The sequence below is a fragment of the Vulpes vulpes genome, chromosome 3 (genome assembly GCF_048418805.1).
Source record: "Vulpes vulpes isolate BD-2025 chromosome 3, VulVul3, whole genome shotgun sequence".
NCBI lineage: Eukaryota > Metazoa > Chordata > Mammalia > Carnivora > Canidae > Vulpes > Vulpes vulpes.
The window spans coordinates 108,302,239-108,318,605 of NC_132782.1; the positions used below are offsets into that span (position 1 = coordinate 108,302,239).

At 56.1% G+C, this 16,367-nt stretch overlaps 1 protein-coding gene across 7 annotated transcripts in view; it reads right to left on the reverse strand.

Annotated features, from left to right (window-relative positions):
• Nucleotides 1–403: 403 nt before the first annotated feature.
• The window catches only part of ABAT (4-aminobutyrate aminotransferase), a 97,681-nt gene continuing 81,717 nt past the window's right edge, over nucleotides 404–16,367 (reverse strand). For all 7 annotated transcript variants that reach the window (XM_026003091.2, XM_026003090.2, XM_072753883.1 and 4 more), the window contains 9 exons: nucleotides 16,044–16,136; nucleotides 15,492–15,554; nucleotides 13,319–13,382; nucleotides 12,656–12,804; nucleotides 11,429–11,566; nucleotides 10,511–10,678; nucleotides 9,233–9,379; nucleotides 4,759–4,870; nucleotides 404–3,655 (listed from right to left, as the gene is read on the reverse strand). In XM_026003091.2, coding sequence (XP_025858876.2) covers nucleotides 3,534–3,655; nucleotides 4,759–4,870; nucleotides 9,233–9,379; nucleotides 10,511–10,678; nucleotides 11,429–11,566; nucleotides 12,656–12,804; nucleotides 13,319–13,382; nucleotides 15,492–15,554; nucleotides 16,044–16,136 — 1,056 coding nt within the window. In that variant the 3' untranslated portion in view covers nucleotides 404–3,533. The remainder of the gene's footprint in view (nucleotides 3,656–4,758; nucleotides 4,871–9,232; nucleotides 9,380–10,510; nucleotides 10,679–11,428; nucleotides 11,567–12,655; nucleotides 12,805–13,318; nucleotides 13,383–15,491; nucleotides 15,555–16,043; nucleotides 16,137–16,367) is intronic.

Consider the following 16,367-nt stretch of genomic DNA (forward strand, 5'->3'; position numbering starts at 1 on the left):
CTTTCCATCCCTCCTCAGAGTCTCTCACAGTTCCCGCTCGACCCTGGAGATGGAACTTCCACTCCGACCTGGGGCCTACCCTTGGTGCCTCCACAGCATCCGGGGTCCGCCTGTACTCCGGTCCCTGTGGGGTGCTGTGACCTCTGCCCCGCCAGAGGATGAACTGAGCCCAGGGACCACGCCTCGTCCACCCCTGGGCCCCTGTCACATGGTAAGTCCTCAACGAGCTCCGGTGAAATTTGTGGCCTCACGGTGCTTCCTGAGCCTGAGGCAGGCTTGTGCAGGCCGACGAATCCCCCAGGACATCCCTCAGAGGTCTGTAATAGGTAGTGAATACGTACTTGCCAGACAATCACTTAAGGAAACGGTTTCCAACCCCAAAGAGGCCACATTCGTGCAGATGTTTCCATTATAAATTTTTTTTTTAATTTAAGAATACCGATTAACACAGGAAACAGATTTAATTCACGGAATTGTGCGTATGGTCATCAGTTACATTGTGACATGTTAATTTCTTTATCATGTATTGGCACTGTCACCAGAATACTGTAAACAAGTTCACTTTGAATGCGTAAGTCGGCGGTACTCCCTAGCTGTGGTTCTCTACCATGAGCTGATGTGTGTGTGTGTGTGTGTGTATAGAGATAGGTACAGATATACAGGTATATTAATGTTGTGCACAATTTTGCATGGTTACTGAGTGTCAGTAAAAATTATAAAAAAACACCCATTTATAATAAAAGTGAGGATGTGCTAAGACTTGCTATTACAGGACCTTGTTTTCTGGAAAAGTGACAAGACTCGCTAGAGATAGTTACTGAAGTCTATGGCACGGATGGAGATGGATTCCGTTCCCAGACCGTCGGCCACAGAAGCTCTCCGCGGGCCCCGCCCCAGGTGGCAAGCTGTTGGCTGGGCTCCCTGCCTTACCCACCTCTCCCCCTACAGGCTTGAGCCCCACCGAGAGTTCTTTGCCTTGAAGTTCTTCCAGCTTGACCCCCACCCCCCAAGAGAGGATGCCTCGGGAACTCCTGTTATGCCCTGAGCCAACGAGAGTGTGTTGGTAAATGGCTTAAAAAGTTTCACAAGAAGTAACTTCCCTTGGTAAGGAGTAAGTCTGGAAATGACTTTCCAGGTGAAACGATGTCATTCCTCTACGCTGGCCCCGTGGGAGAGAACAAAATATGTATAGCCCACTCCCTCCACCGAAGAGAGCGGAGTTTCTGGTTGCGGCCGGGCTTGCAAACCTGTCAGACTCTGGGAACCTTTAACCGAGCGTCTGCATCCAGCGCTAGGGTTCTCCAGAGAAAGCATACTTATGCCAATAAATGAATTATGGTTTGGTTTGCATCTGGCTTGTTTGTTGAATAAGGCCTTGGAATCTTGGGATATTGCCTGTGGGATCTGGAACCCCAGTGAAAGGTGGGAGACCGTGGACTGATGTGTCTGTGAACGTGCTGTTCCTGTCTCTGCGACACTCCTCCGCCTCCTCCTTGCCTCGTCTGCTTGGAGAACTCTTGCTCGTTCTACAAAAAAGCCTGCTCAAGTGCTACTGTCTCCCCGAAGCCTCCTGACCCTGACTGGCACTCCGTCTGATTTCCCCGTCTTCCCCCGCGTCTGTTACAGCACTTGCTGCTCGGCTTTGATTGCTGGCTTAAGGGTCTGTCGTCCCCAGTGACACAGGAGTCTCTTGAGAGCAGGGACTATGCTGCGTTTCCCCTTGTACTCCTAGTACTTAGCCCTGGGCCCGGGGTGGAGCAGGGGCTTGATGAAAGTTCCCTGAAGGAGTGAGAGTAAACGGATGGGTACACGAACCAGCGACACCGTGCACAGAGAGGGGGACAGCGCGCCCGGACAGCCTTGCCCAAGACCAGAGTCCTTCTTAACAGCAACGGCTAGCGTGGACTGCGAGATGCACAGCGCACACGGCCCGTGGCTCTGACCGTGCCTGTTAGACGTGCCGGTGCCTTTCATTCTCTACAGAAATAGGTCAATGACCGAGTCTGCTGGAGGGTGGAAGCAGAAAAGAAAGAGAGACAACGAGACAACCACCACCAGCTTGAGGTCTTTGGATGATTAGTTATTAGGAGAGCAAAGTACTGGACTGAAAACCTTGGTATGTCCACCCCTGAGGCGGCCGGCCACGCACCTGGAGATGGAGCGCTTCCTATCGGGCGGGGAGGGCCAGGCTTCCCGAGTCCGCCCACCGAACACCAGACCGTTGCTGTGGGACAACCAGATGCTCTTTTTAGGAGCGTCTGGGGTCACCTCGGTTCCAGGAATGTCTTGCCTCCACAAGAGGCCCCTTAGCCTCAGCACCAGTCCAACTAAGCACGTAGCCCTCATCTGCCTGGTAATCTACGTACCCTTTACGTCGGGAAGACCTCTCACCCGGGGTGGCAAGTACAAGGAGACCACCTTGGACCAACAGGCGATCTTTATTCTGCGTGGAGCTCTGGCGCCTGCACGCACAGTGCTTCCCTCGAGAAGAAATCTAGTTCAGAGGCGGATTCCCTGCGATGGAGGAGCTGCGCACAGCTTTGCCATCCTGCGGGGCTGCTCACAGGTGGAGCAGAGGTGGAGGAGAAGTTAGAGACAGAGCCCCCGGGCGTGGGGTCCACAAGTCAGACCCCAGATGCCCGGGGATGCAGGAGGAGGTGGCCCTGCTGCCCCAGGCCCTGGGCTTCCGCTCCGGGCGACTGGCTTGTGCTTCCGACCTTTTGGCTCCTGCGTGTCCCTGTGGATGCTCAGGCTGTGCCCCCCACCCTGAGGCCTGGGATGACAGGTCACAGAGGGGACAGAGTTTGGGGACAGGAGGGTGGTAAGAAGTGCCGCCGATGGCACCTGGAGATGCTCCGAGGCAAAGCCCCGCCCAGGACAGAATTCACAGTTTAGAGGATCCCCAGCTGCACAGAGCAGAGTGGCCCGTCGTAGGGAGGCCACAGAGCCCCTCCCCACACTGCAAGCTCAAGCCTGCTGTCCTTGCTGTCCTGCCTGCGTGCCATCTGACCTGTCCTTCACTGAACTGTGCATGGGACCTGCTCAGGGCTCCAAGGCCGGGCGGGCAGGGGACAGCACATCTGTCTGCATAGGGTGAGGGGGGCCAGCATCCTCCATCACAGAATATGGCACTTGAGGGGGACCGGAACCCACAGGTCCCAGCCCCCAGTCCCAGGAGCAGCTGTCATTCCCTTGCCTGGCTTCCAAAGAAACCGTGGGGGGTCAAGGCCGGCAGATCCATGGCCACAGGACCCTCACGGCCCCTGCCTAAGACGACGTCCAGGGCTCACGCAAGAATTTCTGGGCTTAGACCAATGTGCATCATTGGCTCTGCAGGGAGGAAAATCAAAACCATCCCCTCCCGCCCGCCCCCACCCCCCCCAAGCCACCACGAACATCCCCTTCCCACGAAGAACCCTTCAGTTTACACATTCGCCTCTGATACTTTAAGTGAAGACATGAATTAGGCAAACTAATCAATTTGACAACAGTTGAGATCAGGGCTTTCTCATTGCGTAGTGGAAATGGCTTCTTTACTTGAAGTCTGCTAAGATGTCGCTGAAAATATTGAGGAACAGGTGTGCGTGGTGATCCCTGAAGACCAGAGTGGGGCGGAATCGAATGGATTTGTCCCCGCAGCCTCCCAACACCACGCCTGAAAGCAGAGGCAGGAGGGGGTCAGCAGGGGGGGGCACAGAGCCGCACTCCCTCCACCCGCCTGCCCAGCAGGCTCTCTCTCTCTCCCTCCCCTCTCTCCCTCCCGCCTCCCACCTCACATGCCTGCGCTGCTGCCCCCGCTGCTGCCCCCAGCCAGGCCCACTGAGACCCAAGTCCCAAGGCAAAGTCCTCGCCTTCCAGAACCTCGTGGTGGGGTTGGGAAGGAAAGAAGCAAACAGGGAAAGGACAGAAGGGCAGGCAGGCAGGCAGCAGGTGCGGGGGCCGGGCTGTCCCCAGGGGGGCCGGGTCTGCTGATTTGGGGTCCCGCAGCTTCTGCACTGACTGGCTGGGTGCCCTGGTCGAGGCCTCACAGCACCTGCAAAACCCACTTCCTCACTTTAAGGACGAGGCAGGTTAGCCCTGCCCCTCAGGGATCCTGAGATGCAAAGGGCCCGTCTGGGCCTGACCCACCTCGGGCCCTCTGCCCGCGCACTCCGACCCCACTGAGCCTCCCCGCGGCTCCCCCCAGCCCAGGGAGGAGCCCAGCCTCTTGGACGGGCTCCACAGGCCACGGTGATGTGCACCTGGCAACCCCTCCTCACCCTCTGTTCTAGAGGCTTCCTGGCCTCCAGGGGCTCTGTCGGGCCTCAGACAACTGCACACGCCTCTGCCTCCTCCTCAAGGAAGCCTCTCCTGATTTCCTGGCTTTGAGCTTGCCCCCCCCCCCGCCCCCCGCCCCGATTCTCCATCCTACCCCGTCCTCCTTGCTGGGACCTGCAGCCAGTGGTTTAGGGACGCTGTCTCCCCTGTCCCCGCCTGCTAGGCCAGAAGCTCCTTGAAGGAAGGGCCCTGATGGTCTAGTTCACTCCCGTCTCAGTTCTCTCCCGTGTTGCTGCAACTCACCGGCTCCGTGAATAGCTACGGAGTGAGTGTGTAAGGACATCCCGGCGGCCTCTTTCCCTTCTTTTGAGAAAGAGCACCCGGACTGTTTTCAGCTCCAGGCACCCCCTGCTGGCCCGTGCCCCAAGGCACCCCGAGCAGCACTGTCACCAGGTGACCTGGGACCCTGGTGAAGCTTGGCTCCCGGTCCTGTTCGCTTACCTTTGTTTCTGGCCATTAGAATGAGTTTATTCCGAATGGTTTCATCGGGAGTGTCGAAGGAGCAGAAGGTGCCTCGTCCTCTCACTCTGCTGATGAACTGGGGGTACCGGGCCTGCAATGGGGGGAAAAGGCGGCGTCAAAGCCTGTCACCTGTGCGGTGCTCCCCCGGGTCTGGCAGGATGGTGGTGGGGTTATGGGCTCTGGCTGGGGACACCTCCAGTCCCGAGTCCCAAATCTGCTCTGCCTCTTTCTCCTGATGCACCCTTGGGCCAGTCAGGCAAGTGGCCTGTGCCTCAGTTTCCTCTTCTGTAAGCTGAAGCTTCTGTCGTCTCCCAATGGGCCATGGTGGGAATTCAGCGACACAAGATCTCTGTGTCAAGCGCCAGGCCTGGCCCCTGGCAGGGGCTCAGAGGACGTTCGCCATCTTTATCTGCGCTTCCTCTAGAGAAGCTGTGGTTCTGGCAGGAGAGGAAGCTCATCCTCACTCCAGGCTCTGAGACGGGGTGCTGGCTTGAATGGTGCTCCCTCCCCGAGGTCATGCCCACCTGGAACCTGTGAATGTGGCCCTACTTTGAAGTAGAGTCTTTGCTGATGGAATTAGGTTGGGGGGAGGCCACACTGCATAGGAGTGGCCCTAACACCAAGGACTGGTGTCCTTATAGGAGGGAGGTCTGGACAGAGACACGGGCATGCAGAGGCTGGACTGGGTTCCCACAGGCGGAGGCTGCCGAGGATGGTTGGCAACCTCCAGAAGCCGGGCAGGGCGTGGGATGGGTTCTCCCTCTGAGCCTCCAGAATCAGTGCCTATGCTGCTACCTCGGCTTCGGACTCTGGTCTCCAGAACGGCAAGAGAATGAATTCTTGTTTTAAATGACCCAGCTGGTCATTTGCCCAGCAGCCTGAGGAAGTTAGCTTCCCAGCTACAGCCACTGGGTGTGGGAGATCTTGCTCCTTCCCCACTCCAGTGTCCATGCGAAGGCATGACCCAAACTAATCTCAGGGCAGGGGTGCTTGGTGGCTCAGTCGGGGAAGCATCTGATTCTTGATTTGGGCTCAGGTCCTCATCTTGGGGTTGTGGGATCGATTCTCTCTCTGCCCCCCTAAAATAAATAAATCTTAAAAAACAAAAACAAAAACCTCAGGACAGTGAGGGCAGAGCTGAGGGGCAAGTGTCATCTCATTGCAGTCCCTCGGTGGAGAGTGGAGATGATGCCACTTTCTGGTGGTGGTAAGGGCCCATGTGTGTGCCAGGCGCTGTGCTAGGCACTTACAAGCAGGGTCTTGAATCCTTGATCCACCAGCAGAGGAGGGCCCCTTTGGTCTCCACAGGTGGGGAAACTGAGGCTTGGCAGTCACTCCAGCACTTTCTCTGCTCGTTTGGGCACCTGCCTATTGGCTGGGAGGCAGCGCTTCAAATATATTCCCCCCTCCTCTATTTTTAAAGGTTTCAACTATTTATTTGAGAGAGAGAGAGAGAGAGAATGAAAGAGTAAGCGAGCACAAGCAGGGGGAAGGACAGAGGCAGAGGGAGAAGCAGGCTCCCCGCTGAGCAGGGAGCCCGACCTGGGGCTCCATCCCAGGACCCTGGGATCATGACCTGAGCTGAAGGCAGACACTTCACGGACCGAGCCACCCACAAGTCCCATATTCTTTTTTTTAAAAAATATTTTATTTATTTATTCATAGAGATGCAGAGAGAGAGAGAGAGAGGCAGAGAGAGAAGCAGGCTCCACGCAGAGAGCCCGACGTGGGATTCGATCCAGGGTCTCCAGATCACGCCCTGGGCTGCAGGCGGCGCTAAACTGCTGCGCCACCGGGGCTGCCCAAGTCCCATATTCTTGTTGTCTCTGGGGACATGGTCTCATCTACACACACATGCACACGTGTGCTGAGTGTCCGCTGACCTGATTAATCAGTGCAGGATGTGGAGCTCCCTCCCAACCCCTCCTCATGGCAGGGCCTCAACTATTGTTCCATATCCACAGGCATCCTTTTGTTTCACCCATTTGTCTGGCTCATCGTTTTGGGGTGTTCTGTAACTCCTCCTTGCCTAAAGCTTTGTAGGGTCCTGACAGGGCCCTCTCCCCTTCCATCCCTTTAGATGAGCCTCTGGGGCCCCCCAAAGTGAGCGGCCAGTGTTGGCTCCGGGAGGTTTCCACAGAACCCTCATCTGGGGAGGCAGGGAGGAGGGAGGGAGGAAGGAAGGGCACAACTCTTGCAAAGGCTTTTCCTAGACCCACCTCTACCCAACTCCAGTTAAAATGCAAATCCAGCCCAGGAGGAGAGAAAGAAAAAGAAATTCTACACAGAGCCCACCCACTGCACCTGCTGGAGGGTCTCAGCTGTTCCAAGAGCCACACTTTACCCGTTCAGAGTACGCAGTCAGGCGGGACTGGGGTTAAAGCCTGGCCTCCTTGCTGCTCACCTCCCCAGGCCTCCCATTTCTCACCCAGAAAATGAGCATCATTATGTTTTCCTAAGTTCAAATTGTTCTGAGCTAGGGGTGCCTGAAAAAAAAAATGCGGGATGACCTAGTTAAATCTGAATTTCAGATCAACAACTTATAATTTAGTATAAGTATGTCCCAAATGGTACATGGGATATACTCACGCCAGAAAGAAATTAGTTGCTATTTTCCAAATTTAACTGGTGGTGTTGTATTATGATTTGTTAAATCTGGTATCCCTACCTTGGGATGTTGTGGGGGGAGGGTGTCCGGAGCTCCTGCCACTGCCCCGTGTCTGGAGCCAAGTCCTGTGCCTGCCCCCTGGGCCTCAGACTACTGGAATTTAAATTTAATGGGGGGATCCCTGGGTGGCGCAGCGGTTTGGCGCCTGCCTTTGGCCCAGGGCGCGATCCTGGAGACCCGGGATCGAATCCCACATCAGGCTCCCGGTGCATGGAGCCTGCTTCTCCCTCTACTTGTGTCTCTGCCTCTCTCTCTTTCTCTCTGTATGACTATCATAAATTAAAAAAAAAAAAATTTAATGGGGGTGGGCTGGCTTTCTTCTCCTCCTTCGGAGGAGAAGTCCACCTATTCTGAGGATTACATGAGATAACGCTCTTAACACAATGCTTGGGGCTTAGCAAGTTCTCAATTAACGGAAATAACAATTATCATTAGGTCCTTGATCACATCAGAGAGGTAAACACCGGCAGAGACATGACTTTTTTTTAAAGTAGGCTCGGTGCCCAGCGTGTCCAGCTCACGACCCTGAGATCAAGACCTGAGCTGAGGGCAGCCCCGGTGGCTCAGTGGTTTAGCGCTGCCTACGGCTCAGGGGGTGGTGCTGGAGACCCGGGATCAAGTCCCACGTCGGGCTCCCTGCATGGAGCCTGCTTCTCCCTCTGCCTCTCTCTCTCTTTCTCCTCTCTGTGTATTCTCAGGAATAAATAAATAAAATCTTTAAAAAAAAAACCCAAAACAACCTGAGCTGAGATCAAGGGTCAGATGCTTAACCACCTGAGCCACCCAGGCACCTGCAGAACTCGGCCTTTGAAGTCCACCAGAATCAGCTTCCAAGCCCATGGGTGCCACTCTGCGTCACTCTGGACAAGCTACTAGCCCTCCACGCCTCAGTTTCCTCTTCTGTAAAATTGGGATAGTAATGGTGGCTCCACTCACTGTATTGGTACTGGACTTAACTCCACGGGCGTACGAGAGCCCCTGTTCCAGTCTGGGCATGCAGCGGGCACTCAATAAATGGAAGCTGTTACCACCACCAACTGACCCCCCCCTCACCACCACCACCACCACGGCCATCACCCCTTGGTGGTTCCGCTCAGATCCCAGCAGAAGGGCTCTCTGACCAGTGCGCTGGAGAGTCATCTCTCCTCCAGCTCCTGGGCTGGACTGGGCCCCCAACGGCCCCCGCCCCGTCTGGGAGAGTCACATGTGTGTGTGTGCACATGCCTGTGCATGTGTGTGTTGGGTGGGGGCAGGTGGCAGGCGGCAGGCAGGGAGCATGAAGTAACAAAGACAAGCGAGCGTAACCGGGAGCTGTCCTGTCCCGCGCGGTGGCCACACGTGGCCTGAAATGCGACAAGTCCAAGGGGAGCTGTGCCAGGGTGTCAGGGTGAAGGATGGGCTGGATGGCGAAGTCTTGGTACACGGAAGGCAACGCGAAATGCCCCCTTCGGTATTTTCTGTGCTGACGGCAGGCTCAAGTCAGGGTGTAATGGGTCAGGAAACTCTGTCATTACTAACTTTGCCTCCTTCCCTTTTATTGTTTGGTTACTAGAACGTTTAAAATGGCTTCTGGGGCTTCCCACGTCTCCTGTTGACGGCGCTGCTGCGGGGTGGCGTGTAAGAGGTGGGACGAGGCGACACGCTGCGGGGAATGTGAGTGGGGCGACGGATGCTTACACTTGGCATCAAAGGGAACCAGGAACTGGGAGTGGGGGAGGGATGGAGCCCCTAGGAATGGGAGATGGTGGCGGGGGTGGGGGGAGCCGCGGCCGGGGTCGGGGGTACCTGCAGGTCCAGCAGCCCCGTTAGCAGGGCCTTCCCGGCATGGGCTGCGTTATTCAGCAGGTCCTCCCGCTTGATGATGTTGATGACCTCGGCCAGCAGCAGGTTCTTGGACGGGTCCCCGAGCCAGGTGTTAAAGATCCGGTAGGGCTGGAACGGGGCGTCGGAGGGGCTCACACACAGGCAGATCCTGGAGGGCCCCCCGCTTCCCTCAGACACACCCGTCCCTCCTTTAGGAGAGAAACGAGCCCGGCGAGCATCGACCAAGCTCAGGGAGGGCAACACACGGCATCTCCCTGGGTACTTTCCTACAGCTAGGGGCTGCTGCTGGGGAGGCCAAGCTGGCCCATGCCCCGGACAGTCCCTCGGTCCTGGGGAAGCCACGACAGTCAGCCCGTAACTACGGTGACCTCACTTTATACAAAGGAGCCAAGTCTGAGAAGGTACGGGATTTGTCCCAGAAAATATGGTGGTGGAGTCAGGAGAGGCTCGATGGCCACTTTATTCCTCCATGAAGTATGCAGGTGTCAGGGGAGACACCGAAAACACACTTCCCAGCCTCCCTTGCAGACAGGAGTGGCCGCGTGACCAGATCTCAGTCAAAGTGTTAGAAACAGAAATATCGTGGGATTTCTGGGAAGGCTGCTTTCTAAAGACAAGACGGGGGCCACTTTGTCCTTCCCTCCTTTTTTTTTTCCTTCTGCTTGGAATTGGTATGTGATGGCTGGAGCTCCAGCAGTGATTTTGGATCATGAGGCAACCTTGAGTGTGGAAGGCACAGGCAGGAATGGTGGAGGAAAGGGTCCTAGGCCCCTGATAACTGTGTGCCTGTACGTATGAGCATCCCCGTGGATACCTGGCAGTACAGTGCAGTGGTTTAGAGCGTGGGCTCCATGTTTGAATCCTGGCTTTGTCACTTCATAGGATATGTGACCTTGGACAACTTACTTAAGCTCTCTGCACCTGATTCCTCATTAGTAAAGTAGGAGAGAAAAATAACACCTACTTGCTTAGATTGCTGGGAGAATTAAAAGTACTGGGCCGGCCACAGAGCACGTGCTCAGTTCACGGCAGCAGCTACCAACACTATGGTATGGGCACGTGGGAAGCAGGGGACTGACGGTGGCTGCAAGGAAATCGCCCTGCTCAGAGCTGGGTGAGCATAACCACCGGCTAATTACATGGGTCAGGAGTGGTGTGACCCGGCCGGGGTCCCCTCTGCTCCTGGTCTGGAGGAAGAGCCAGGGGTGGTGAGCCAAGGGAGGGCAGGCAGCTACTCACGGCATTGGGCCTGAACTCCTCCTTGTGGAAGAAGCCCCCGGTCATCATCTTCTTGCTGAAGGTCATCACATCCGCTGGGTCAGCCAAGCCCCAGTGCTCATGGGCCCAGAACTTGCCGGTGCAGCCGCCTCCTGTCTGGACCTCATCCACCAAGAAGGCACAGCCGTGCTGGTCAGGATGGGAGACAAGGGGCACATCAGCACCCACCACCGAGGACCAGCCCTGGACCAGCCTGGGACCCGGCGTCCACCCAGAGGCACACTGCCTTCTGGCCTGTGGACCAAGCCCCCGCTCCTGGGCCTGCAGAGCAGCTCTGCCGCAGCGGGGTCTGAACCTGTCCTCAGACTGCTGAGCTGGGATAGGACGGTCACTTTAGGACGTCCTGAATGGAAGCGTGGCAGCGCTGCATTGGGCTTCAGGCCCCGCAGGGTCTTCTTCCTCCAGCAGAGTGGCCGACGCCTGCCTCCCAGGCTCCAGCTGGCCTGTGGCCAGTTCTGCTCACCACCCCGACTACTACTTGCTGAGAATCTGTGTTTAGAGCAACTCATCTTACTGGTTAGATGTGCCAGTTGCACATGTAAACACGTGGTATTAACCTAGAGTCTGCTCATTTGGTGTCTGTTGAGTGTGGACCACACTGGGCTGCAAGAGGAGATGGGTCTGGAGAGAGACAAGGAGGAGACCGAGGCCTTCCCTTGATGGGGAACGTCCCTGACTAGCTGGCAGGTGGAGGCTGAGTCTGCAGTGAGGTTTTACGGAGAAACTCCCTCCCTTGTTCCTGCCTCCAATGCCGTGAGGCCACCAGGAAGCCTCTGACCTTCTGGACATGGGCAAGGATCCCAGGGCTAACCCTCTGCTCTGGAAAACACACTGCAGAGGGCCCATGGCCCCAACAGGCCCTGTGCCCTGTGCACTGACCTTCCTGGAGATGTCTCTCAGCTTCCGGAAGAAGTCGTCGGACGCGTGGTTGTCTCCGCCCTCAGACTGGATGGGCTCCACGATGATCCCGGCCACTGTCTTCTTCTTTTTCCGATATTTCACAATCAGATCCTCCACCTGTGTTCCCAGGGGACAAGTAACAACAGTTGGCGGGAACCCCAGAGCAGCATCTGCGGGTGGGCAGGTGGGTTCCACCCCCTACCCCTGAAGCGATGCTAAACGTGTGTTCGTCACATCCATTCAGAGCCGCTCGTGTGGGTGGGAATGTGCCCGACTTGGGCCTGGTGCTAGCACCTGGGGGAGAAACTCAGGGTGCTGGCCCCGGAGGTGGGGGGACTGAATGAGACCACTCAGCACAGGGTCGGGTGTAAAGAAGGGGTGGCTGCTGCCACCGCTGTTGCTACAGGGTCATTAGTGTGAGACCATTACTGATAAGAGAGTCCCTTCTGTGCAGATTCTCGGATACGTATTTGTTTAAAAAACTGTGATTTCTAGAAAAACTGCAATGACGTGTAGCTAAATATTTCTATTGGACAGGGCTGCAGTGGCCTCCATTGTCTTGTCTCTTTTATTTGCCACAAGTACCCAGCACCCAGCACCTTGCTTCCCACCCAGGACATGTTAATTATTAACTGAAAAGGATGACAAGTCTAAGAGGCTGACCAGCCTCAAATCAGCCTCTTTTGAGCTCAAATTCCAAACCTGAAGAGTTTCCAGCTTCTTTTCCCCAGTGAAGACTCTGTCCAGTGCCTAACATGGAACCCCAGTATGTGGAACAGATTAAAGGATGGCTGCTGGTTGCGGCGCTGCCCGTCCCCAGTCCCTGGCCTGCCCCTGCTGCAACCCCAAAGCAGCCCCAGCACTTGGGAGAAGGCTGGAAAGCGGTGGGCTCCAGGGTCCCAGGCATCCACTTTTCCTATGGGCTGCGCCACAGCCTCATAAAGTCTGTCTTTTTCTGGAGTCAGCGAAGCCTGCCCCCAAAGAAGCTTAAACGATAAGGTATCAGTACCCGAAACAGGGAGATGGATGCCAGGAGGCAAAATCAAGGTGTCTCATTACTTTTCCTGATGTGGAACATTTGGGACATAAGGCATTTGTCTCCGCGTCCCCCCCAGAGACTGCCACGAGGGTCCCGGGTGAACTCTGTGCTCCTCCTCCCCGGGGGTAAGGAGACGGGGCGGGAGAATGTGCACGGTCCCAGGTTACCTCTTCCAGGCAGCGGGCTTCTTCTTGCTGGTTCTCTTTCACAAACTCTTCCAGAGGGTATTTCAGCCGTGGGAACGGAGCGATGGGCCAGTCGAAGGAAGGGATGTCGATCTTATGAATAGCTTTGGAGTGTGTGGTCGCTAAACATCCTAGGCCAGCAAAACAGAAGGTGGTTGGCTTGGGGACGTAGGAGGAACAGTCTTTGAAAAGGAGATGACGGGCAGTGCAGGCCACGTCTTCCAACACCCAGGGAGGCCTGCTGCCTGCAGTTCTGGTGACACCCCTAAGCTAAAGCAGAACCCGTGGGCCCGTGTGTGCATGTGCATGCGTGCGTGTGTGCATGCGTGTATGTGCATATGCATGTGCTCTACTTTCTGAATCATCACAGATGAAGCCCAGGCTTTGGAGGCACAGAGCCAGGGTTTAAGTCCTGGCTCTGCCACTGGATGGCCTTGGGATGTTCCTTCTTTGCGGAGTCTTGGTTTCCACGTCTGTGAAGCGGGAATGACAATCCCCAACCACCCCCTCTGCAGAGAAAGGTGTGGAGTCAGTGAGATACTACGTGAAAACTGTCAGGGTGGGAGCTACGGCAAGCGTCACTACGGTTGCTGCTGTCACTCGTACCCTAACTGCCACCGGGGGATCACGCCGGGTCCTTCTTACCCATGGTCCTCCCGTGGAACGCGCCCATGAAGGAGAGGATGCTGTACTCGGGGCAGCCGGGGGCCTAGGACCAAGAAACGGTGGTTGTCAGTCACTGCGGTAGGGATGGGGGCTGTACTGTTGGCCCTGCACACCTAGCAGAACACACGTGCATCGGAAGAACTGCGCTCCCTTCTCAGGACCAGGTTACAGACTGAGCCCGCAGGTCTGGCATCCAGCCCACAGGCGTTTTGTTTTGCCCATGAAGTCAAGTAAAAAATTCTTTAATCGAGAGATTTCATATAAGTATCTAAACTTCTGGCTTCTCACACGCTCTGCATCATCCGGGCTCCTCCCGTGGCGAGAGCAGGTGGCCGAGCACAAAGGCTGGGTGAGCAAGCTGCCCCGGGCCCAACGCTGCCTTATGCCCCGACGTCCCCTGCTGGGCTGCGGGGGCTTTGGAGTTTTGAACTCCTCGTGCCAGCGGACTACTCTGGCTTCCACTGCTCCAGGGGGGCTGGGTGCCTCCTGGGACACGGGGCTGGACCAGGCATCTCACCAGAAGTGCTCTGGGCCCTTGGAAGGGGTCTGCGGGGCTGTGGCCTCCTCCTACAGCGGCTGCCCTGGGCTTGGGAGGGACGCAGGAACTCCCTGCCGATGGCACATCAGCCTTGTTTCCCAACCCCCTAACCTGGCCAGACCTGTTTCCAGTGGCTTCAGGCCGACTCTGGGCTGCAGAAGTAACCCTGGGACCCAGGGTTACTGCTGGGAGGCGCACACAGTGTTTTCTCAGGCTGGCTCATCTCCGGGTCCCTGAGACTTCCAGGAAAGCACCCCCCTGCCTCCACACAAACTCTGGAATACACTCCTGTCATTTTCCTTGTTTGCCCGGATGCAGCCACTAAATGTGAGCAACGGGATCTAAAAACGTTGATGGAACAAGATGCCTGTGGGTGTCGGATGAGACTGAGAGTCGGCACAATCCACTGCTTTCAAAGATGGCCAGAAGGAAAAAGAAAACGCTTAAGTTTGTGCAGGTTTGTATGAACACAGAGAAAGGGGTAGATTAGGAAAAAAAAAAAAAAAAATAAGGAAGCATGCAAAGAAACCAAAAACAACCTTACCACCCAGAGCAGCTCACTGTAAAAGTATTAGCAGGATTTCTTCCGGTAATCTCTCGTGTATTTATTTACATGGTTGACAGCACAGTGTCTGTGCGATTTACCTCCACTGTTTTCACTGAATTATAGCATGTGTGTCTCCAGGCCAAGAGAAACCCTTTGTGACTATTTTTGCTGTGGGTATGTGCAGGGGGTCACTGAGTATAGTGGCTCTTGATTTTTTTTTTTTTTTCAGCAGACACTTCTGTCTAAATCACTGAATGAGGGAGGACAGGCCTGGTCTGGTTGAAGCTGGCCGGGGAGGTTGGCACCCACCCACCCGGTTCTCCCTGTACCCCCACCGCCAGCCCCCGCCTCCGACACCGGCTTCTTTGGCGCCTCTTTGGACTGCTGGGGTTCCATTTGGAACCCCTACACTCTGTCCCCCATCCCCCGTAACTGGATATACAAGTGGTTCCCAATCTTTCCTGGTTATCACGACTATAAGCGCCAATGGGGAGAATGCCCCTGTACGTGCCTCTGTGCTGACATTTTGGATGATTCTAGAAAATATATTAAAGGCTCCTCAGTCAAATTCAGGCAGCTGTCCTGGGAAACTGATGAGTGCTGGCCAGGAAGGGCCCCACTCAGCCCTGATGCCAGGGGGATGAACCAGGGAGTGGGAATGCTTGGGGATCCCTCGGTAGGGACACAATGTCTGTGCGCCTCCCAGATATCTGTGTGGAAGCCTTCACCCTCACTGTGATCGTGTCTGGAGGAGGGGCCTTTGGGAGGTGGTTAGGGATGGGGGGGGGTCCTGGTGGTGGCATCAGGGCGCCTGCACATGAGGCACTTGGGTACATGAGGACACGGTGAGAAGGCACCGTCTATGAGCCATGCAGAGAGCCTGTCCCAGGGAACTGAACTGAGCTGGCCCTAGGACTCCAGCCTCCTGAACTGGGAGAAAATACATCTCTGTTGTGGAAGCTGCGCAGCCTGAGCTCCCCGAGAGCCTGGGGTCCATCAGCCAGCACCAGCTGGAGGGGCTGTGGCAGCTGTCCCATGGCCTGGGCGGAAGGGCCCGCCGTGCTTACCTGGTTGATCATGCACGTCTCCAGCTCCTCTTTGGAGAAACCCGTTTGACCCCTTTCCTTGTTCTGACAAAACACAATAGACGAAATCTCAGACTCTCCGGGGGGAGGAGGGGCTTCCACTTTGTATGCAAACCCATGTTCAGTTTGGATTCCTAGCGAGTGCTTTCTCGGGGCTGATCCTATACACTGCCTGGTGCACCTATGCACCAAAGCACGAGAGGGTTCATTGTGCTCACAGCAGAGTAAGTAGAGGAACACACAGGTGCATTATTCTTCCATCGGAACAACTAAGAGCTGCTGAGGTGTGTTATGCCAAGGAAACCAGTGTAATTACACTGGGTAACTCAGCTCCTTGCGCCACCCACCGTGGGATGTTTGGGAAGCCCCGTCCAGGCAGTGGCCCTCTCTGGGTTTTAACCATGGTCACTGCTGTTCCGTACTCCGGCCAGGTAGGATGCACAGCTGGACAAGGGGCGAGTGTGCGGCTGGGGGTGGGGAGCCCGTGTGTATGTGTGTGTGTGCGCGCGCACATGCTCATGCCCCAAATCTCACCCGGTACCACATGAAGATCGTCTTAAAGGCATTTTCATTGGAGCAGGAGCCGCAGGACATGGTGATGAGCTGGGACATCCCTTTGGGAGCCACCTGCAGGGAGAGACAGCTGTGGGCTGGCTCCGTTTTGACTTCCACCTGGCCCTTGCTGGCGCTGAACCTCTGCAGAGGTGTACACTGGGCACCGGAGGCTGTGGGGAGCTGGGAGGGACCCAGGAAGGTCCCCGAGAGCAGGACTAGGAGAGCGGACTTGGGCTCTTCCAGGGGGGTGGTGAAAAGCCCAGGAAGGCCCTGAGGCTGGAGGGCAAGGACAAAACCACGAAG